Genomic DNA, 23,938 nt, shown 5'->3' with positions numbered 1-23,938 from the left:
GGGCAGCCAGTATTAACGTCTGGATCTGTGCACAGCTGAATCATCAGACTAGGTAAGCAAGCAAGGACAATAGCAAAAAATGGCAGATGGAGCAATAATAAATGACATGATCCATGATAACATGATATTTTTAGTGATATTTGTAAATTGTCTTTCTAAATGTTTCGTTAGCATGTTGCTAATGTACTGTTAAATGTGTTTAAAGTTACCATTGTTTCTTACTGTATTCACGGAGACAAGAGCCGTCGCTATTTTCATTTTTAAACACTTTCAGTCTGTATAATTCATAAACACAACTTCATTCTTTATAAATCTCTCCAACAGTGTAGCATTAGCCGTTAGCCACGGAGCATATAGCCTCAAACTCATTCAGAATCAATGTAAACATCAAAATAAACACTGTACTTATGCGATTAGACATGCTGCATGACGAACACTTTGTAAAGATCCATTTTGAGGGTTATATTAGCTGTTTGAACTTTTTTTTATGTTGTTTAAGGCAAGCGCGAGCTCTTGGGGCGTGGAGCACCAGATTTAAAGGGAATCGGCTCATTTCTAATTATGCCCCAAAATAGGCAGTTAAAAAAATGAATAAAAAAAAAATCTATGGGGTATTTTGAGCTGAAACTTCACAGACACATTCAGGGGACACCTTAGACTTATATTACATCTTTTAAAAAAATAGTTCTAGGGCACCTTTAAGTGAAAAAGGTCTACTGTCCATTGTCAATAGTGTATTGATGTATGAAACAGCACTCACACAGAAGTCACTTTTTAACCAAGCAGTTTTGTGTTTTGTCAACTCTGCGAATTTGTGTGACCAACATGAGCGAAATCTGAATGGGGAACTTTATCGCCCTGGAATTGAAACTATTCCTCCGTGGACATGACTTCCGTTCATGCATCATTGGGAATAAACCTCTTTTTGAATTACCATATAACATGCAAACAACCAAACATCAGCAACAACAACAACAGCAGCAGCATTGTTGAACTTCACAAGCTAAACAACAAGCGGTTCCAGTACAGAGTGCTTTGACCAGCCATGTGTAAACACCTTTGTCCCAGGAGTGGACTGAGGCACAATATGGGTCTACGTCACACTGCAGACCCCTGCCTGTGAGTGCAGCGATAGTGAAGTGGGCACAGGTGTTTCCTGTGGTTTTCAGAGAGTCTGTCACCACCCACATTTCCATCCTTCCAATCAGCTATCTTCCCTCTGTTTATGTTTTTCAGCTGACTAAACAACAGCTCCATGCTGCAGGTTGGACAGTCACGTGAGTCGGCCACTCTTCACTCTCAGCAGGAAGGAGAAAATGGCCCTGCTTTTGAATGGAGGGAGGGTTTCCTTTATTCACCACACAATGGCTGTTCATTACAGGACTCTTAAACTTTTACTATGTCATACTGAAGCGGATAACAAGGATTTTATGAGAAGCAACTGGTTACACAAGAATATCTTGACGTTGCACTATAGTACAAGACTGCTATGTGGTATTAGTGTCAGGCATGTGATCAGCTAAAGACAAAAACGAAGGAAAACCTGACCAGAGAGACCTTATCCCTTTCTTTGTTGACAACACAGGGCTCCAGCCTGTGACCTTTTTTCTTGCCGGTGAGACTAAATTTTGTTAGAGGTCGCACTGATGCGACCACCACATTGCCCAACTGATAAGAGCTGCCAATTCTGTCACACATGAAAAAAAACATCAAACGGCAAACGAAACGAAAGCAGAACGAAACCGCGCTTCTCGTTCAAGCTGCGCAGCGCGGACGGTTTATCAGCTCAGACCAATATTAGACAGTGCAGTGCGAGCTCAGAACAGGTTTACTAGCGGGCAAATCTCCATCATGTGACACTGTTACTACACAGCGGTGGTAAATCCAGTGAGAAAGCATTTGAATTCGGCGCCGTACTAATAACATCTCTGCGAGATCTAGTGAGTACCTTTCAAATTTGGCACGGAATTCTATAAACAGTGATATCAGATCAAACAGCGCTGACATGGAAACCAGGAGAAACATGAACAAACATGTTATAAAAAGGCCTTTTAGTCCACAAATCAGCAACATTCACCATGGATTTAATGTAATAATGCTTACTGTAACCATATAAATTTATATTATATATATATATATATATATATATATATATATATATATATATATATATATATATATATATATATATATATATATATATATATATATATATATATATCCCCTATAAAAAGCGTTTTTACATGTTACTGCTGTTAATAAAAGTTCAGTGTTTTACTGTCAAAACTGCATTTCCAAAAAAATAAGCATGTAATATAATTTATTGCTCTTGTTAAAGGTGCCCTAGATTCAAAAATTGAATTTACCTCAGCATAGTTAAATAACAAGAGTTCAGTACATGGAAATGACATACAGTGAGTCTCAAACACCATTGTTTCCTCCTTCTTATATAAATCTCATTTGTTTAAAAGACCTCCAAAGAACAGGCAAATCTTAACATAACACCGACTGTTACGTAACAGTCGGGGTGTACGCCCCCAATATTTGCATATGCCAGCCCATGTTCCCAACATTATGAAAGGCATTAGACAAGGGCAGCCAGTATTAACGTCCGGATCTGTGCACAGCTGAATCATCAGACTAGGTAAGCAAGCAAGAACAACAGCGAAAAATGGCAGATGGAGCAATAATAACTGACATGATCCATGATATCATGATATTTTTAGTGATATTTGTAAATTGTCTTTCTAAATATTTCGTTAGCATGTTGCTAATGTACTGTTAAATGTGGTTAAAGTTACCATCGTTTCTTACTGTATTCACGGAGACAAGAGAGCGTCGCTATTTTCATTTTTAAACACTTGCAGTCTGTATAATTCATAAACACAACTTCATTCTTTATAAATCTCTCCAACAGTGTAGCATTAGCCATTAGCCACGGAGCATAGCCTCAAACTCATTCAGAATCAATGTAAACATCAAAATAAACACTGTACTTACGCGATTAGACATGCTGCATGACGAACACTTTGTAAAGAACCATTTTGAGGGTTATATTAGCTGTTTGAACTTTTTTTTATGTTGTTTAAGGCAAGCGTGAGCTCTTGGGGCGTGGAGCACGAGATTTAAAGGGCCACACACCCTGAATCGGTGCATTTCTAATTATGCCCAAAAATAGGCAGTTAAAAAAATGAATTAAAAAAAATTCTATGGGGTATTTTGAGCTGAAACTTCACAGACACATTCAGGGGACACCTTAGACTTATATTACATCTTTTAAAAAAAAGTTCTAGGGCACCTTTAAAGGAGCTGTATGTAAGAAATCTATTTCAATTAATCATAAAATGGCCCTGATGTGTCACTAGACATTAAGAAATCATGTTCATTTCAAATACTTATATCACTGACAAAAGTAGTCCGGCCAGGATATTGTCATTTAAAAAGTGGACTTGCAGCCCTCAACTGATGTTGATGTTGTCATTTTGTGTTTTGGCCTGACGCGCCTCCCTCCACCTATCTACCAATCACGAAGTCAGTAGTGTTTCGGGATCCGTGTTGCCAGCTTTGCTGTAACCTACCCTAACTCCAGTCGGATAAAAATGTCTGATGTTACTAAATCAAAAAGACCTCGTTATAATTCAGAAATTCGTCGTGACAAAGTCCGAAATAAAACCAGAATTTGTATTGGAGATGCTTTTGAAAGATGGAGACGGCTGAAAACGGAGAAGAATTTGAACACAGACGCCAACATTGCTAATTTTTCTCCTGGACAGGTAAGATTCATCTATGCTTGGCTAACTTGTACTTGATGTCAATGGACATTTCATATATTCATGACAGTCGAACAAAGTTATGCATGTTTGTGCAAAGTAACATAACGTTAGCTCACATGGACGTATGCTCTGTCATTATGCTGAGACGCTGAGGAAAACAACAGTAGCATGCCCATTATGGCAATTTGAAACGTAATTGAGACAGTAGCCTAATGTTACCTCAGTAAAAATGATTCGTCATTTGTTCTTCACGTATATCGTGGACTAAGTTACACATGCTGCAAGTTGACCTGTATGACCATTGCTAATGTAATTTAGTTACTCTAACAATATTTTCTGATGGAACTAAAAACAACCCTGTGATAAATAATAGAATGTCATGTAATCTTTCACATCACATATTTTAGCGTTATGGACGTGTGCTGCAGGGTAAGTAAAAAAATACAGCTGGCCACTTTCACTTATAACATCAGCTAAATGAATAGCTGTATCTTTGATATTGGTTACACATAGTGACATTGTGCTTGTACTTACATTAATGACAGATAAATAACGTTACAAGTTAGACTAACAGTTACCGTTCTGTCTGTCACATACGAGCATAAATCTTTACGATTATATTTAACTAATGACAATTAGTACATTTTTTAAATACATAATTACTTATCAAAATATCTCTCATGAAGCATAAACAGAATTAACAGAAAAAAAAAAATTACTGTGTACGTCTGTTCGTCACTTGCCATTGGAAGCTCATTGAAGCAGCCTACGTTTCTGCTGAATCCTGCAGCTCATCTGGCAACCTCGAGTCAGGGGGTAGGGGGAGGGGATACACCGCTCTACAGTATTTTTATGGTGATTGCAGTACCAGTTTAGGCCACAATCCTACATACAGCTCCTTTAAAGCAAAATAATAGTAAATTATGATTGAATTGCCTTAGTGATTAAAAATCCCCCCACCCCCAAGCTCTACCAGATCAGGTGCTGGTGCCACCATCTGAAGAACTCATGGCTTGTTTCCACCGAGCGGTACAGTAAAGTACAATTCGGGACAGTAAACCCTGATCCAGCCTAACTCTTACTTGATAGGCATGGTTTTTGCTAGAAAGTAGCAATCGCCGTCATTTTCACACAAAGAAGAAAGCGATACAGTAAGCAACGGAGGACATACAGCAGATCATACGCATCGACATTGTGTAGCAACGGTATTGTGTTTTAACAGTATATTTGAAAAAATGTTGCCTCTTGTGTTGTCATTTCCATTGTAGCACGTGCGAGTGACAATTCTCTGTCAACCAATCAACATTCTGCAGTGAGTCTAGTTCCACCCTTTTGATATCAGAATACTGTGCTAGGTACCCCAACGAAAGGTTCCCAAAAAAGTGGTACGGTTTGGTATTTTGGTATCATTCGCAACTTCTGACAATCGAAACAGAAATACCAAAAACTGTACCACTCGGTGGAAACGAGTAATTAGTGGCAGCAGTGCTACAGCTCTCAGATTTTAGTCTGGAGCCCTTCAACAACAGATTTATAAACAATTCTCATGTTCCCGAATGCAAAAATTATAAGCAACTCAAACACACAGCACTTGCAGCGTGACCTCCTACGAAAACGCGTGCCACGTTTATTTGGTGTCAAATGCACCAACACTGTTTCCCTGGTCTGCTCACAGAAATGGAGGCAAGGATGTGGCACACCCAGCAGTGAGTGGGCCAACATAATTGGTGGCCACTTAACCACATGTCAGAGTCAATAATGTTCACAGAGGTACTTCTGTGCTGAGCGCGCATGGAGAAACCAACTCTCAGGGGGGATAAATTCACAGAGATAAGGGAGCAAACACTGTTGAACAGAAATGTACATACAGTCAAACATTATGTCATGGTTACCTGATTACTTGGTTTTAGCGGATGCTTTTTATCCAAAGCGACTCAAGGTTCCCAAATTGCACTAAAAGACAATCCCATTAGGGCAGTTTGGGGTTTAGCAAATGTTGACAGAGGATCATGGTAGCGATCCAGTTCACACACTTTTTCCAGCTTTTTTTTTTGTGAGTAGTTAGGGTCACACAACCCAAAATCTCTTTATCCAAATGTCCACTAAAGACTTTTTAAATAAAACAAATGGACTAGCCATCTGTCCAGGGTGCTTCCTTGCCTACAGCCCAAGATGCTGGGATAGGCTCCATCATCTCCACAACCCTACATGTGGGAGGGATGGATGGATGGATGGATGGATGGATGGATGGATGGATGGATGGATGGATGGATGGATGGATGGATGGATGGATGGATGGATGGATGGATGGATGGATGGATGGATGGATGGATGGATGGATGGATGGATGGATGGATGGATGGATGGATGGATGGATGGATTTATGTGACATACTTGCATGAACTATCATTTAAATAAAAGGTGATGGAAATTGTACCAATTTTTTGTCAATGTTCCACTCAACAGAAAGTACCCAAGCAACCTACTGTTGTTGACAAGCATCTATTCGACGTCAGGCAAAAATGACTAAGTCTGACTAAGTAGTTGATCTAAACATTTATGGTAACTGAAACATTTGAAATATTCCTTGCATACATATAATTTAATTTTTTTAAACCCCCAACCTCTTGTTTTGACTTTATTTGGGAGGACTTAATTAGTGGGGTAAGACACCCTCAACCCCTTGTGATTTCCCACCAATCCACATGTGGTCCATACCTGGGATCTGTAACCTTTAAGACCAGCTTAGACCCTTAATTACCTTCCCCTTAGCCAGAAACTTGAATAACCAGGAATTGTCTAGGTAGAAGTCAGCAATTTTTTCCTGTTTTGTCTGAATGACGTTAACCAAGCCGGTCCCCCAGTGAGAATGAGACATTACGGGCACACCAGACAATCCGGAGCACTCAAGCTGCCGAGCCAAAGTGCTTTTATTTGTGTTCATCTTTATCTTGTTAAATACTGGGATCTCATTGGCTGCTTTTGAACTTGTGGGACTGCTATGGGTCGTTTGAAAGCAGGTTTTCTTTTGGTAGCCGAGATGAACAGAGACAGCAGGAAATAACAAAGCTCTCGGAGTATGGCTCAGCTCCCTGGTCCTTTGTTTCGTTACGCTTCGCCTGCCCTCTGCCAGGAACTGCAGATACTAATCAATTCAAGGGGCCACGTAGCTCTCAGAGGTCCTGTGTGCACTGTACACTGTCATACATTTCCTTTTCATATTTATTAGTCAAAACAAGTCTAAATGTTTCCATTAAATCAGCACCCAAATATTCTGGCAATCTCATGAATTTTCTTTAAAAAAGAAAAGAAAAAGGTTTTCTGGCTTTAAAGGATAGTTCACTCAAACATGAAAATTCTGACATCATTTACTCACCCTCATGTTGTTTCAAACCTGATATTTTGAAGAATGACGGTAACCAAACAGTTCATGGGTGCAAGTGACTACTATAGAAGTCAATGGGGCTCATCAACTGTTAAGTCATTGACATTTTTCAAAATATCTTCAAAATTCATACAACTTAAGGGTAGTTAAATTATGACAGAATTTTCATTTTTGGGCGAACTATCCCTTTAAGCTTCGTTCTGCGCACAGACCCAAAGGAAAGATCTGGATAGTGGCAGTTATGATGGGGAAAATCTCACCTAGCTGTTGGTGATGCTTTTCCTGTGATTTCCAAGCAGTTCACAATGTGATTACTCATGAAAAGATCTTCCTGACCAAAAAAAAAAAAAAAAAAATTCATGCTGGGATTGGGATTGTTTTGTTTTCTTTTTTCCCCCCTTTGTTTTACAAATACTGACAAAAAATGCTGAGAGACGTGAGCTTTGGCCATTCGCACATTTGCCCCTGGTGACACAACCAGAAACCAGCAAAGCAAATCGAGTAGGAGCAATCATTAATCATTCATATCAACTCAAATCGTTAGTATGTGCAACGCCTGCCTAATGGCACAACTAGCCTTCCATTTATAAAACAGTGAAAGATGTGCAGTTATAAACAATATCCAATCTCCAAAAGTGCCTCTGTTATATACACAACAGACTGAACTACAACTATTTACACATTTTCTAAATACTTTATGCGTCCTTCCCGGAAGTACAAAGCACATTCCAGATTACAACAGGGATTTGGAGGAAAGGGAAGAGAAGTTCAAAAAGTCAGAGCAACAGATGAGATAGATGACACAAACGGTTACGATCCCCCCCTTTGTGGGAGGTCACATTCCTTCATTATAGGATGTCGGGCTCCGACGAGGAATTTTTTATTTCATCAGTACATAGATGTCTCAAACAGCAAACATGCAAACATTAGTGACCACAAAACATTTCAGGGTTTTTTTTTTTTTTTTTTGTGACAGAAGGCATGCTTAAATCAGATAAATAATAGATATGTTAGAAATACCAATTAATTTTTTGTTTTGAAAGAAATCATTAGTTTTATTTTGCATTAAATTGATCAAAAGTGACGGTGTTAATTTTTAACATCGTCACAAATATTCCATTTCAAATAAATGCTGTTCTTTGGATCTTTATGTTTCTTGAGCAGCAAATCAGAGTGATTTTTGAAGGATCATGTGACACTGAAGACTTGAGTAATGATGCTGAAAAATAAGATTTGATCACGGGAATAAATAACATTTTAAAAATACATCAAACTAGAACAGTTATTCTAAATTGTCATGATATTTCACAATATTACTGTTTTTATTGTATTTTTGATCAAATAAATGAGCATGTAAGAGACTTCTTACATTAGTAAAGTCTTACCGACCAAACTTTTGAATGGCACTGTATATATATATAAATATTATTTCTGGTTAAACCACTAGTGTTATTATTTTCTCCCATGTAAAACAAATCAGACTACATGACTAATGATGTATATAACCACATTTTTTTTCCTCCCACAAGACTACATAAAGCAGAGAAAGTATGTGTTTCTTCAGGCTTACAAGATGAGGGGTATAATCCATTTGAAGCAGTCAGTAGAAATAAAGCAGAGGATTCTGGGTTTATTTGCTGGAGACATAAAACAAGCATTACAGCCAGGAGCAATAAGGCCAACTGGCTTCAGGAGGTGCCAAGGGTCTATGTCCGCCTCAGTCCCAGCATGCTGGAGAAGGCAATGCTCATGCAGTGAGCGCTGCCAAGTGGCTCGTACTTTCGTAGGAGGTTAGATGAATGGGTCTTGTTGTTAGTTTAACAGGAACATTTTAGTCCATCATTCTGGCCATAACGCAAAAGCCTCCATATGCGTGCCAGGGAATGAAGATATCAGCAAGAGCAAATATCTCCTGAGACAGAGGTTAATGGCAAGCAATCTTGGTGACAGTGACAAAGAGGTAAAAGAGTAACATTAGCAGAAGAAGAAACCCATGCACAGCCTTGAGATGTTCAACTTAAGCATTCCAGCTAATGTCAATGTTTGGCGACCACTTGAAGACATCCTCTGAACACATGCATATCAAATGCAGAGGCTACTATAATATGATTTAAATGAACAGCTTGCTTTGTTTGTGCAAATTAACTTTGAAATCTCAAATCAATTCCTTAGAAATTCATACTAGGAATGGGCATTTTATTAATGTCTTTATTGACACCTGCTTTTAACACATCAGCCAATCAGATAAACCTATCGGCCGAGGCCGATATTTTAAAAATGTCAAATATTGACCGATATATCGGCCTTGGTGATATATCGTTTGATGTATCATAATTTTTGTTGATGGAAACAAATTACTGTTTTGAACCCATTCATCAACATTCTCCTCTCAAACATTACAAACCAGAAAACATGACAAAGGACAACCCAGTAACGTTGTTTTGGCAAGCCTTTCTCTGCAAGCATGTGAAAAAACGAGCTGCTCAGATTTCGCTCCTTTTGTGACATAGGAAGCTTTATTGCTAAAAATTAAGCATTTCTATCCGAGCGATATTTTGGAAAGAAAATATTCACAGCATTTGATAGCAATCATAAACGTTAGCCTGGTGTGTATGCCTCTGTTTGGCAAACAGGTATGCGATGTATAGTGGGCGTCCATACGGGTTTTGCACAAAAGATGAACATGACGGCACATGCTAGTGGATGAGTTGAATCAACTCCACAGCAACTACATAAATTTATCCACTAACCATTCAGAAACGTCCTAAAAGTTGTAACTTCTTCCTGAGTCTCTCCATCAGTGTCGACTCCGGTTTGAACAATGTAAGGCTGAACACCGCTACTGACAATCCTCATTTTGGCTGCGTGAGATTCTCCAGCTTTGTTGTTGTTGAGCTGTTAAAGCTCCGCCCTCTTCTGGAAAGAGTCCCAGAACACATTCTGGGACTTATATTAGACTTATATAACATCTTGTGAAAAGGGGCATTATAGGTCCCCTTTAAAACAGAGGCACTGTTAAAAAAATATCTTCTTAGTGCTCTCATACTTGCAAGTCGTGACATGGGGAACAGGCACGAAAATTTCCTCAGGCACAGTCTTTAGAAAACTTAATGGCCAAATAAAATGTGTATTAAAAGCACTGTGATATTAACAAGAATAATACTGAACAGATCATCATTAAATCTCATGATCATAGAGGTTTGGTAATTTTCTACTGTTTGTTTTAAACCCTCATTGCTTCAAGAACAGTAACAAACAAAAGGCTCCATATGACTACTGTACGTCATCTACACTATTTATTTATAACATCCAGTTTAATCACTATCAAAGGTCATCTCCGACATGAATCCTCTCAGGGATGCACCTGAAAACAGGCCGTCGGCACGGTTATAAATTCAGCTCGTTTGTCAGCTGAAAGGTCTCATCTAAAGCATCCCACGTGAAAGACCAGAACACCCAATCTGCTTTGACATTTTAAACCTATCAAGAACCCAATCAAACTGACTTGTTACAGATAAAATGCATCTTTTCTTGAGCCCATAAGAAAACGCAGCTGTGGCAGTGGACTGTGCACACGCTCTGGACATATAAGAGCTCAAAATGTTGTCTTACGAGGACCCAGATTTGAGTCTGACCTGCCATGTATACATTTTTATGTCCTACAAAAGGGTAAAACGCCTACAAATAAAAGAACAAAACAAAAGAAACATGATGTTCAGTTCTATATAAATGCATTTATGATCTACAAAGGCACAATGTTAAACATTTTCATGCTTTACGCGAGTCATTTTATGTGAGGACACACTGTGGCTTGTCTGCAATCAAGTGACCCTGACATTCAGCATTGAACTTGAGGCACAGAGGAATGTACGGGACTCTTCAGCCCTTATAATGTGACCAATATAGCTGCAGACTCTGAGTTAAATACATGCTTGTCTGCAAGATGAACATTTGTGAGTCAACATACTAAAGTTTTGATTTTGGCTGGTAAATTAATGCAACATTTTCATAAGAATGGCAGTAAATAATTTACAAACTCCAAAAGCATTCAGCTACTGCATAATCTGCAGCTCACCGAGATCAAAGAGAAAAACCATGAAATAATGCCAGTCATTCCTTCATCTGTGAAGCATGTCAACTTTCCTCTGTTTGACATTCTGAGAGTAAATTCATGTTGCAACAACGATTTCTCACCCACAAACTTCATACTCAACCATCAGATTCCAAACAAACATCACCATGATCACAGTCAAAACACAATATAATTATATTGAGTAACACCTATTTAATCTACAGAACAGAATGAACCCTGCAGGATCAAAACAGACACTTATAAATTGGATCCATGTTTGTTCTGAAACCATTTGGACACTTTAAATGTATGATAGTAAGCAGTGCTGTTGTACTCAATATCATCTTGCCTGCAGGTTTTTGCATTCCTGCTACGCTACAATGCTGAATGTCAAGTATCGCAAAAGCAAACCATATTGTGTCCTTGCAAAATTGGCTCATGTTAAACATGACAATATTTTCCCACTCAAAGCATTCTGTAATTACTCCTGGTCTGGGTTTCCAGACTGTAACTACTTTATATACTGTAATAGAATATAAAATCAAGAACAAATGATACCAGGGCTCCACAATAAGATGCCAATGCAATGCAATGCAGCAATAAAATTAAATAATCTGTAAATAATAATACAAATTAAATAATACAATAAAAATAAAGCAAAAATCTGAACCTACTTTTGAGTCCTGTGATGATGCCAGAGCTTTTACTCCAAACTAATTTAATTTTTGTAACTTTGTGACTGTTAACCAACTGACCTTAAGGTCATTTTAAGTGAATGCATGTCAATTAAGTGAAGAAAATGTCAATTGTGCCTTTACTTTAAACAATATATTGAGCATTTTAGCATTCGAAACCTAACAAACTAACTTTTTTTAATGTTTTGCTTAAAAGCAATCTTTCTCTACAATAAAAGCCACTTAGTTTAATATTATGTCATTAATGCAAATGTCCCAATACTTCTGGATGCAATTGTATATAATGAAATCTGAAACATTTAACAAGCTAAAGTCTGTCCCACACTAAAAGATTTTAAAAATCTTATCAGATTTTCAAAATGTGAGAGACCACAAACATGACGATAAAAAAAATCATAGATTTAATGGTTTTGTCCCTATAGTGCCGTGATGTGACCAAGATTACATTCACAACCAGATTCCCGACTCTGAACACTGGAAATCTTGTAAAATCTCGCACACTCCAACATGATTTTAGTGTAAACAAACACGTTGGATGACGGGCAAGAAAAAAATGGTGATAATAGTGTAAAAAAAAAGGTTTGGATGAAGTTGTGTTATGCTTCCGTCTTCCGTCAGCTAGCTTTCTGATTGAAAATATCAATGATGAGTGACTATAAACGAGATAATAAAAATGAGTGACAAATGTAATAAAAAATGCCCCCAAAATTCAAGATATATGGGGCAAAAATGTCCTTGTTTGAGTTCTTGTTTTTAATATTTATAACAAGTTATAGAGTGCCGTTTTCCCGAATATCAGCGCAATTAAACATGTGATAGCCAATTGATTATTGTGTAATAAACAAGAAGTTAAGGCCTTTGCACACTGAGTCCGAAATTTGCATGCGAAACTTTCGCACGTTAAAAAATAAATTCGACCTCACGTTATGTCAATCGCGTTTGCACGCTGCCTCCGAAACTTTCGTCCGTCAAAAAAATATTCGGGTCAGGTTTGATTTTATGCGTTTTTCGCATCCGTGGCACGCATTTTGAGAGACGTTTTGACAATTCAGAGCCACCGTACGCGAACGCAAAAATCCAGAATGCCATCTGACAAGTTGATCCACGTCTTCTACAGCACAAAATAGCAGCACTGAATGACAAACAACATGAGGAATACAAAGAGACCGAAAATAAAGACATAATGTGCCAGTAGTAAAGCATCAAACAGAGCCACTGACATCCTGAAGTAATCTTTGAAACACTCGGATAATCCCGCAGATGAGGTGAATTCTCCTTTCTCTATGCAATCTCGGGATTGAATGGACCCAATATTTCCTCTTTCTTTTTCTCTTTTTAGAAGAGAGGAGACAACTAATCGTGCTCAATGAAGACTTCATTTTGTATTGTTTTGCGATTTTTTTCGCAACGCATTCATAATACGCATCGGACTCAGTGTGCAAGGTATCTGTGCGTGACAAATTTTTAGGATTGCGAATACGAAAAAACACATGCGAAAATTTCGGACTCAGTGTGCAAAGGCCTTTAATGTAAGGTGCCTTTCATTTTTGACTTAGAACATTGTGAAATAGAGCAAAAAATAGACAAAGGAAAAAAAGTTCCGAACAAATCCACAGAGCCATTGCGTGTCTCCGAGCAACACAGTGATGTATCATTACTGAATGAATCCACATTTTGAACGAATCATTTGACTGAATTATGGGGGGCCTCCAAGTGTATATTTGAAATGGGCTGTTTCTTTGAAGAAGAAGAAGACGAAGACGAAGAAGAAGACGAAGAAGACGAAGAAGAAGAAGAAGAAGAAGAAGAAGAAGAAGAAGAACAAGTAGTAGTTAATGATCTGCTGATGGCAGTTGATTCTGGACTCTCAACTATACTTATTCTACTTGATCTAAGTGCGGCCTTTGATACCATTTCCCATCAAGTTCTTTTAGATAGATTACTCTCTGTAGGCATCACTGGTGTCCCTCTCACCTGGTTTAGATCTTATCTCTCCGGGCGTACTCAATTTGTCCAGCTTAAAAATTCCAGATCATACTCTTCATCTGTTAGCACTGGAGTTCCTCAAGGCTCCGTTTTGGGCCCTCTTTCATTTATAATTCACTTATTACCTCTTGGTTATATTTTTAGGAAATATTGCATTAGTTGTCATTGCTATGTGGATGACACCCAGCTCTTTTTGTCTTCCAAGCCAAAATTCTTGTTGTTTGTCACATGTTGTAGACCATTTTTGTGCTGTGAGTAATAGGACAATTTTCCACCCGGCTACCACCGCAAGTGTATTTCAAACTTGTGTTTTCAATCCAAAGCATACTCTTTGTGGGTCCTAATTAATTTTTTTATATCTTTAACACTTTAAGAGGCAATCAGAGAACATCTGCCTGAACTATGCGAGATCCAGCCAGTCATTGTTGTTTAGCATTGCCCTAGTTGTGGACCATCTTTAGACGGGATGTTTAATGTCCCCTCAATCTGCTCTCCCTGTACCCTGTCTTTCCACTGTGATCTAAGCAGGAAGAAATGACTGAATTTGCATGAAGAGAGCTGAACTTTCATGCGAGGCAGGGTTAGAAATGGCACGCAAGGCGAATAGCTGGCGAACTTCCTCCAAGATTGAAAACACCTTTGGAACAAGAGCTGTAAACACGATGGGGGTGTTTTTCTATCCTTTTATATTTGGAACATTCCTCATCTGTAGCTATTTAGTTTGCTGGGGGTTGTTGTGGTAAAGAAAGTATTTCTGCCGTTCCGAAACAGAAACCAGTGCGAAACAGAAAACTGTAGAAATCTGCAAATAATAACAATTTGCATACCAAGACGAAAATCCAAATTGCCTGGCTGGTATGTTAAAAACAATATTCATTAAAACTACAAAGATGGGACTGAGGCCATTTCATTTCAGTGTGTTGGGGATGTTGGGGACATTTAACCCCAGCAATGCACTTTTATGAGTTTGTTATTTTTCTTATTTAACAATCCGTCCAAAATAAACGGCTTAACATAAAACTAGACTAAACGGATCATCTGTGCAATTTAACGCAAATGGGATTTTTTTCCAAAATATGAAGAAAATTTGTAACCCTATAAAGGATTACAGTCAATATATCTGAGTGCTCTGTTATTAATACGCACAGATGCTAGACGGCAACTCCTCGTAAGCATCAAAAGACCACTTGTAAGCGTACATAAGCATCGTAAAAGAATCTTAAACCACATAAATCAGCCAAAAATGATGCAAGGTCAGGTCGCAGCATAAGAAACACATTGGGCAGGGGGATCAGTAAAACATGTGCACATACTGATATGTTTGAGTAAACTGATGGAGCAGAAACTATGCTGAGGGGGGTCATCGACATGTTGCTGAATGCTTCGGAGATGATGCTTAAGCCACATTTCCTGAGAACCAGCAAAACACTCTTCTGGTCTGATTCTGCAGCCTGCTGGGAGTACTGGCACACCCAATGACTAACAAGCAATGACATACATACATCTCTGGTCTATTTTTATACGATAAATCGGCCACCCCATGTACTGCGCTGTCCCTGCAGTGTTCAAAGAGATATGAATGTGTTTGATGAATGTTGTTCTAGCGCGCTTACTCAAACAACACGTGAGATGAGGAAATGGAACAAAACAGGATCTCAATCAAACATAAAACAACTAATAACATTTGAATGTGAATAATTAACTACAAAAATAAAAACATACATAAGTGCTATAGACATCAATACAAATCAAAGATTTAGTTTACTATTTAACTGATGAAAACTGATGCTAAAACCTGGCACACCTGGTTTTCACACCTAGTTTGTTACAAGCAGATTCTGGAATGCTTTTGGTGAGAAGACCTATAGTGTGGGAATTTACACAGATTTCCTGTTCTGATTCCAATTCACAAGCTCTTGATTGAATTTGATATTGATTCATTTGTATATAATTCAGGTTATATAATTAGATAATTGTATAATATTATATTATATAACAATTATAATATAATTATAAATGATTATAATATAATTAGATCATTAAATCATTAAATTGTTAAGTAAAAATATAATGAATATCATATAGTGCTTATATTATATTATATTATATTTCCTGAGGTAAATTTAATATTACGTGACATTGTTTATAAGCTTTTTTACTGACATCTTTCCACAGTTGAAACACTGTGCAATCAAACAAGACATGAAAAATGTGTACTGTTTCTTTCAACATACCCTCTGATGTTCATTCACGTTTATTTGTTTAGTAAAGAGGAAGAGATGATCGTTCACATGCCGCTTGAACTGAGGCGCTACAGCGATCTGTCATGGCACATTACAGAGCTTCAAAACGGTATTTATTGTTAGAATTTTGTGATAAAACTGACAGAATTTAAAAGCTCTGAGACTTTGTTTCATTTCAAAAGCCCAGATATTCTTCAAGCGAAATCAAAGAACAAACTGCTGTTACGTCATTTCAAACAAAGTCAGGCGAACGAAGTTCGAAACGGCCTGCCAAAGTGAGCTTTCCAGAAAAGTTCGCTTCAGCTGGTAAACACCTTTGTACTTCCATTGGTCTGTGGAGATTACATAATACGTACACAAATTTGTTGCATGTTTATTTTGTTATTGGGCAGAAAGTGCACAGCACATATTTACATATTCATCTAAAGGTCGCTCTCAGCAGCGACGGTGGCGTTGGATGTTCGCTAACACTATATTGCCGTTCAAGTACTTCGAACTTTATTTTACCCCTAAACGAAGAATGAAAAAGAACTTTGCTGTGAGAATATCAGGGCCTTAAAGCTCAAAACTCTACAAATGATTAATAAAGTTTAATTCAAGCATCAACTGAAAACAGCACAGACTAAAAAAAGAGCTTAAAGAATCAATATCAGTTCATCAAAATGAAGATCATTTAAAATCGATTAATCATTATTGTCAACTGGGGCTGGGTAAAAAAAAAAAATAAAAAAATAAAAAAATATTGGTTTCTCGATTTTAATCGATTCTCATTTTTACGAACCGATATCGATTCTTTAATCCCAAGAATCGTTTAGTCTAGTCTGTTTTCAGTTGATGAATGAGCAGAATATGCAGCGCCTCCCATCCAATAAATCGCAATAATCTTTGTGCTTTGTTACTTTTGATATGAAGCAAAGTCTCAGATTTCAAATGACGTCCATCTTATTATGAGATTCAAAGAATAAATACCGTTTTGGTGCTGTTTAATGTGGCGTGACAGATCACTTTAGCACCTCAGTTAAAGCATGTGAACATCCTCTCCTCCGCTTTAATACCAGTTACAGCACGAAATAAACATGCATGAACATCTGAAGGTATGTTAAAATATACAGTACAACTTACTGAAATCCGTATCATGTCTCGTGTAATCGCTTAATCAGTGTTTCAAACTCGGAAAGACGTCAATAAAAGCTTGTAAACAATGTCACGTAACGTCACATTTACCTCAGAAAAACATATTCAGTGACCATAAACTCATTAGTCAGCTAGAAAAGTGACTCTAGAAAGCAGCATTCTGATAAATATATGCACCGTTACATATTCATTATAATTTTTAATGTTCTTCAATATTTAATGCATGTTTCAATAAATCAGTTATGACAGTTGTAAAAAAACGAATTGGAGTAGAAATATGATTATGTAACTCTAAACTTTATTTATAATAAAAACATCATTGAGTGTAATTTAAGTGTTTGTATATAAATAAGTTAATTTAACCTTCAGTATTATTATAGTAGTACCAGCTGACTCCCATGTGTAGTTTACAGCATTAGTTGAGAGATTTTTTTCCTCTAGAAAATTTCCCATGTACTGTAACTGAAATAATAGTTACTGAATCGAAAGCATGTGAATAGTAATCGAATCAAATCGTGAAAATTGTGTCAATACCCAGCCCTATTGTCAACCCAGCCCTACAATATAACCTACAGTGAACCAAAGAACCAACCATTATCCCTATTAGTCACTAGCGATGGATAAGTTGATAAACCTGAACAAAAAGAGCCCCTATAATTGGGACTTCTGAGGAAGAGTTTTCTCACATGATACTAGCAAATTCTGGTTTCTGATTTCAGTTTGAAAGGTTACTCTGGCTCTTTGACAATGATCGTTGGTGCCAGACTTGGTGGTTCCAACATCTACAACAATCTCTACAAAAAAATGGCACCACATAAACATAGAAATCCAGTGAATGGCAAGCCTTCCAAGCAGACACAAAGAACACTGATACTCAAAATAAACACTTAACAACTTCTGAAGGACATTCCCTAAACTTGCAGGAAGCCATCGAGTCTGTACAGAATAAAATCCCTATGGAATGTTTCCAGTGCTTCTGAATGCAAGTCTTCAGATATACAAGCAGTTCTTGAGGAAAAGGACCTCCATTGTATTATACCAAATAATGTGACTGCTCGGTGTATTTCAAACCACGGAAATGGAGTAATATTCAACTCCACTGTCTCTGTTAGACGAAACAACCATCATTCCTGGAGTGGGAAACAGACTTAAGTCAGTAAGAATTTATGATGATAAAAACAACATCTAAGTCCAGGATAGACCCAGATTGTGTAACCTGTTGGCTGACCAGAGTCTCAACCACCGCTGAAGATATTGAATTTGTGTTTTTCACTAGCCGATATTTTAGCCGACTGTAAATAAAGCTCAAATTAAATGATAGTGACTTCAGACTCTGTGGGAAACAGTGTTCACAGCGTCATCTCTCAGCAGGTGAGTGTTAACATGAGTTAAATGACCCTACCGATCGCCGCAGTGACCAATGAGCCTCTTCTCAATTTCAATGTCCTCCAGAGATCTGATGCAAACTTTTTCCACATCAAATGCAAAGCCACATATCATAAATAGTAAATAACATCGTTATTCATGGAGATTGTGTAACAACCAAGCATATTTCTTTGGTTCACTTACACTTGAATGACTAATAAAACAAGAAATGCAGAGGGAGAACAGTCTGTATTTGGTTCAATGACAAATAAGAGGGTCCACGATGTGCTAAAACACACGTGCCAAGTTATTAGAAATGTCCTGTTTCATGTTTTCGTATTATAGTTCTTTTGTATTCATGTATTCACTTTCATAGCATTTTCAAGAAAAACATCATGCAATGGCTCTAAAAATGTCATATGGTGCATCCATTAGGTAAAATACATGCCTACACCTTAAATACATGCGAGGATCCACATCTTAATTATTTTCCAAAAAGTTTTAGTATCATGAATTATAATTCACAAATACAATTTTGGGAAGTCTCGCCACATGACATTTTAAAACCTTGTCATGAAAAATTCAAATTACCTCGTATTTTAAGAGATTCTGCAGGGGTAATTATATTACATTATACTATGGGGCTTTTTAATGCTTGAATCTGATTGGTTGATGAGCATCTCTCTCTCTCTCTCTCTCTCTCTCTCTCTTTCTTAACAACTGCGTTATTCTGCTATCGATGGATGAAGCCTCCGTTACTAACTCTAAAAAATTTTGGAATTAGCAACGGAGGTTTGGGATGAGATGCGTAAAAGCGTAACGAGCGTTTTAAGGACAAAAACGTGACAAATAACTTATAAATACAACATCTGAACAATGTCTTGAGATGTGGTAAGCGTAGTAAAAGCACTTTGGTCAGTTGAATTATTAGAAAAATCAATTATTCCCATGGCCTATTTTCGGAAGGATTATGCCAAACTACTTAAAGAGATAGTTCACACAAAAATGAAAATTATCCCTTAATTTACTCACCCTCAAGCCATCCTAGATGACCATCTTCTTTCAGACGAACACAATCGAAGTGAATGGGGGGCGAGACCCCCTGGAGCCGTATGGATTACTTTTATGATGGATGGATGCACTTTTTTGGGCTTCAAAATTTCGACCCCCATTCACTACCATTACAAAGATTGGAGGAAGCAGGATATTTTTTCATATCTCTCTGATTGTGTTCGACTGAACGAAGATACAACTACTAGGACGGCTTGAGCGCGAGTAAATCATGGGATAATTTTCATTTTCGGGAGAACTATCACTAAGTTTTTCCTTCAAAAATGTATTCCTTTTCTTCACTATATGAGAAACTTGCATCACCATCACAGTTTTTACTTCATGCCCCTCAACAAAATAAAAAAAATAAACTTAATTTAGATATTAAACACAATGTCATCAAAGAAGAGGTGTATTTTATATTAGAATTGCATCTTTATTTTAATTTTAATAAATGAATACACTTTCAGAAAGCCAAACTAGCATGTGCAGACCACAAGTCCAATGTTATAGTTGCAATGTCTCACAAAGGTCAAGAATTACGTATTACGTCTTGTTAAACAAATAAACAACAATCAACCAGACTGCAGTCCTACAGCTGGATCGGGACTTTAGATGCACCTCACCTCAAGAACCAGGACAACTTTAAAGCCCCTGCCACTCAGGAGAGGCACAGCATGTATTTTTCAAGCTCAGATAAGCAAATATTTGGTCCTGAGTTAAGTTGATTTGCGTCTGTTAATTGGGCTCTAGTGTGTACAGCATTAGATCAGACTGAAGCACAGCAAAGCACTTCTGCACACCATTTAAAAAATGGACAGGACATGGGCTAGGAATTCTCCAATTAGAGCAAATGGAGGCGACTTGGATAAACCTTTAGGTAAACAATGATTATGCATTTGTTTACAAAAGGAAAGGCCGATATCAGAACCACATGAGTTTCCGAGGACGTGGGCAGAAGCATTCACAGATTTCAGTGACTTTGAGGGGGAAAAAGTTATAAAAACAAATTCATATTCTCCAGCAATGTCATATGTATTCTATTTAGAATCATCAAATAAATCAAGTGGGCAAACTGACCAATGGCAAAAACTGAAAATCTATCATAGAACACAACTGGGAAAAACAATGAGGTATGAATATACAATGCTTTTTTTTCCATTCAGCTACTTTCAGAAGGCAGCTGTTCATGGATAAATGACCTGGGTCTACTTTTGGTTTTCTGTTTTCAGAAAACAGAACAGAAACGACTCCTTACCATCTCCACACCCTGGGGAAATGCCGTGCCATCCCAGTCCTTTTTGGGGAAGCGTTGAATTATCTTGCCACATCCTTCACCAGATCCTAAAATTTATAGAAGAAGAAAAAGGCATTACTATAATGTGTGATTTCAGCACCTTATTTTGAAAAATACATTTTCGAAACAGCAGGAACAGTAGTATGGGGCATATCAGGACAATCCTGACCATAAAAATAATGTTAATATAAACGTGATCACAATTCCAGGTTTTCTAACTGGCAAAATCACTGCTCATGCATTCCTTTTGGTCTTTTGGCGTCTTTCCTGGCCCCCTTTTTTTTGTTGTTGTTGTTGTTGACAAAGAAAGTATTGTATGCACAGGGCCAAGAGGGTTTTGTCAATTAGCGTTTACTAGTGTAAACATCGTAATGCGACAATACTGGTCCTTATAAACACAAATGCCCCTGGCAGAGAACCAAAAATAGAGAATGTAGCACATTTCAAAGTAACCGTGACTAAGAGGTCAAAGTGACCTAGGCTTTTCTGATTTAAAAACAAACTGAAGGGTTCACACATGGAGTTACGACATTATCGAATACTCAGCTAGAAAAATAGGGCAAGATATTCTTCATCTGGGGAATACATCACTGACTGTGTTCTTGATAATATCTTGAATAGAGAAGTGGAACCTGGAGTAAATACTGGGTCAGGGTATGATGGAGATCTTTATAGTTATCATAATGTGAGTTTGGAAAGACCATTAACAAAATATCATAACAGGCCAGATATGTATTGGACGAAAGTACTGTTGGTTTGTCACATTTTTGGACTAAATGACTGATCAAATGATAGACATCTTTATAAAGATATTGCTCTTGGAAATGGTCTGTTGAAATATGAAAAAGAAAATAGATTCTGACTCTTTGGGAGAATGTTTGCCAATATGTCCGAATGTGTGTATAACAGGAGAGTTGAATCCTAATGTGAAATGACATTAAAGGAATAGTTCACCCAAAAATGAAAATTCTGTCATCATTTACTCGCCAAACGTGTATGAATTTCATTGTTTTCTGTGGAACACAAAAAGATATTTTGAAAAATGTCTCAGTGTTTTTGTCATGCATTTTCTTTTTTAAATCTTTTCTTTGATGCAGACATGCCGCTTTTTTCTTAGAAAACAGTAGTGCTGACAGTCAACCTGCACCTTGATAAAATCATAGCTTTAAAAGTCAAAACACGGGCTTGAGCTACACTAAACAGATTAAGCACCGCTCATGGGTTTATGCGAACCATGCAGAAAGACACAAACTGCGTTCTGATTCACAGTGTAACATGCTGTAATGTCATCAAACACTTGAGTTGGCAAACCAGTTTATGGCTTATACACATGTCATGAATATGAAGGAGGTTTTATGAATGTTTATGACAACTGTCATTAAGTGTCATTCGCTCAATTATGTCATTTTTAATGCAAAGATGACATTGTTTGAGATGTCTTTGTTACGACAACTTGACATAAACCAACACATCATAACCTGTCAGTGTCTTTGTCATGACATCTTGACATCATTTAGCTTTATGGGTTAACATCGCATTAAACTGTCATGTGGTTGGTTTTGACATGAGGCCATTATAATAGTGTCATGAATATGTATCTTGAGCTCAAGTACAGTGGTACAAATTGAACTTGTCATTAAAATGTCATTAAGTGACAATACTCTGACAAATAATTTTATAACAGCGTCATGAATATTTTTCATTTCATGTTTTTTTTTTTTTTTTTTTTTTTTTTTTACGTTTCCTCCAACAGAAGGTCAGATAATAGACAATTTCAAATTTCGTAAAAAAGATGACACTGTTATAAAATAATGGTAACACTTTATTTTAGGGTCTTTTAACTAGTTGCTTATCACTATTAGCATTCATATGGCTAAAATATTGGCTATTTATTAGTACTTATAAAGCACATATTAATGCCTTATTCTGCATGACCTTATTCTACATTCTTAATCCTACCAATACCTAAACCTAACAATTAACTATAATAAGCAGTAAATTAAGAGTTTATCGAGGGAAAAGTCATAGTTAATCGTTTATATATGTGTTCCCTAAACTGAAGTGTTACCAAAATAATGTAATGTAATGTTAACCCATAAAGCTAATTAGTTTTTTTAAGCATGATAATTAATCTGCTATGTCATGTTTATGACAGGTTATGATGTTTTGCTAATGTCAAGTTGTCATGACAAAGACACTGACAGGTTATGATGTGTTGGTTTATGTCAAGTTGTCGTAACAAAGACATCTCAAACAATGTCATCTTTGCATTAAAAATGACAAAATTGAGCGAATGACATTTAATGACAGTTGTCATAAACATGCATAAAACCTCCTTCATATTCATGACACATGTCATGTCAAGATTATGAAGGTGTCATGTCAGTCTTATGCACACCCCTTCAAGTAAAGTGTTACCGATTATGGATTATGGATAAACCTTCATATATACATTTATAAATGTATATAATATGAATATAATACACCTAATCATTTTATATAAAAATGTAAAATTAAAATAATTTCAATTGCATAATGTCTAGAGCTCAAGTCACCTAATTTTTGTGATAATTTGCATTACTTAAAATAAAAAGAAATGTTTTCATTAGGGATGCACAATATATCGGTCACCATATCGGTATTGACCGATATATGTTCACTTTTAATGTTATCGTTATCGGCCCGATAAGAAAATTTGGCAGATATATTAAGGCCGATAAAAAAAATTGATAATTTCCTTCAGCTGAGACACTTCAGATGCCCAATATTTGCCATGATGGTTTTGAATTGCTTTAAATATGATTGAAATCACTTCAAAAAGGAAAATACAGTTTAGAGCAACATGTGCAGCGCAAATCTGTCATATAGGCTACATAAAATTATAATGAGAACATTATAATTGCGTGCTTGCTAGAGGTCTACAAAGAGGACCCGAGAC

At 37.0% G+C, this 23,938-nt stretch overlaps 1 protein-coding gene across 3 annotated transcripts in view; it reads right to left on the bottom strand.

The window, feature by feature from the left end:
- The window catches only part of sbf2 (SET binding factor 2), a 172,974-nt gene that overhangs the window by 135,950 nt on the left and 13,086 nt on the right, over positions 1-23,938 (bottom strand). For all 3 annotated transcript variants that reach the window (XM_048186295.1, XM_048186296.1, XM_048186297.1), the window contains exon 2: positions 20,962-21,047. In XM_048186295.1, the coding sequence (XP_048042252.1) occupies positions 20,962-21,047 (86 nt within the window). The remainder of the gene's footprint in view (positions 1-20,961; positions 21,048-23,938) is intronic.

Source organism: Megalobrama amblycephala, linkage group LG3, assembly GCF_018812025.1.
Source record: "Megalobrama amblycephala isolate DHTTF-2021 linkage group LG3, ASM1881202v1, whole genome shotgun sequence".
NCBI lineage: Eukaryota > Metazoa > Chordata > Actinopteri > Cypriniformes > Xenocyprididae > Megalobrama > Megalobrama amblycephala.
This window is presented reverse-complemented; position numbering and strand designations above follow the sequence as displayed.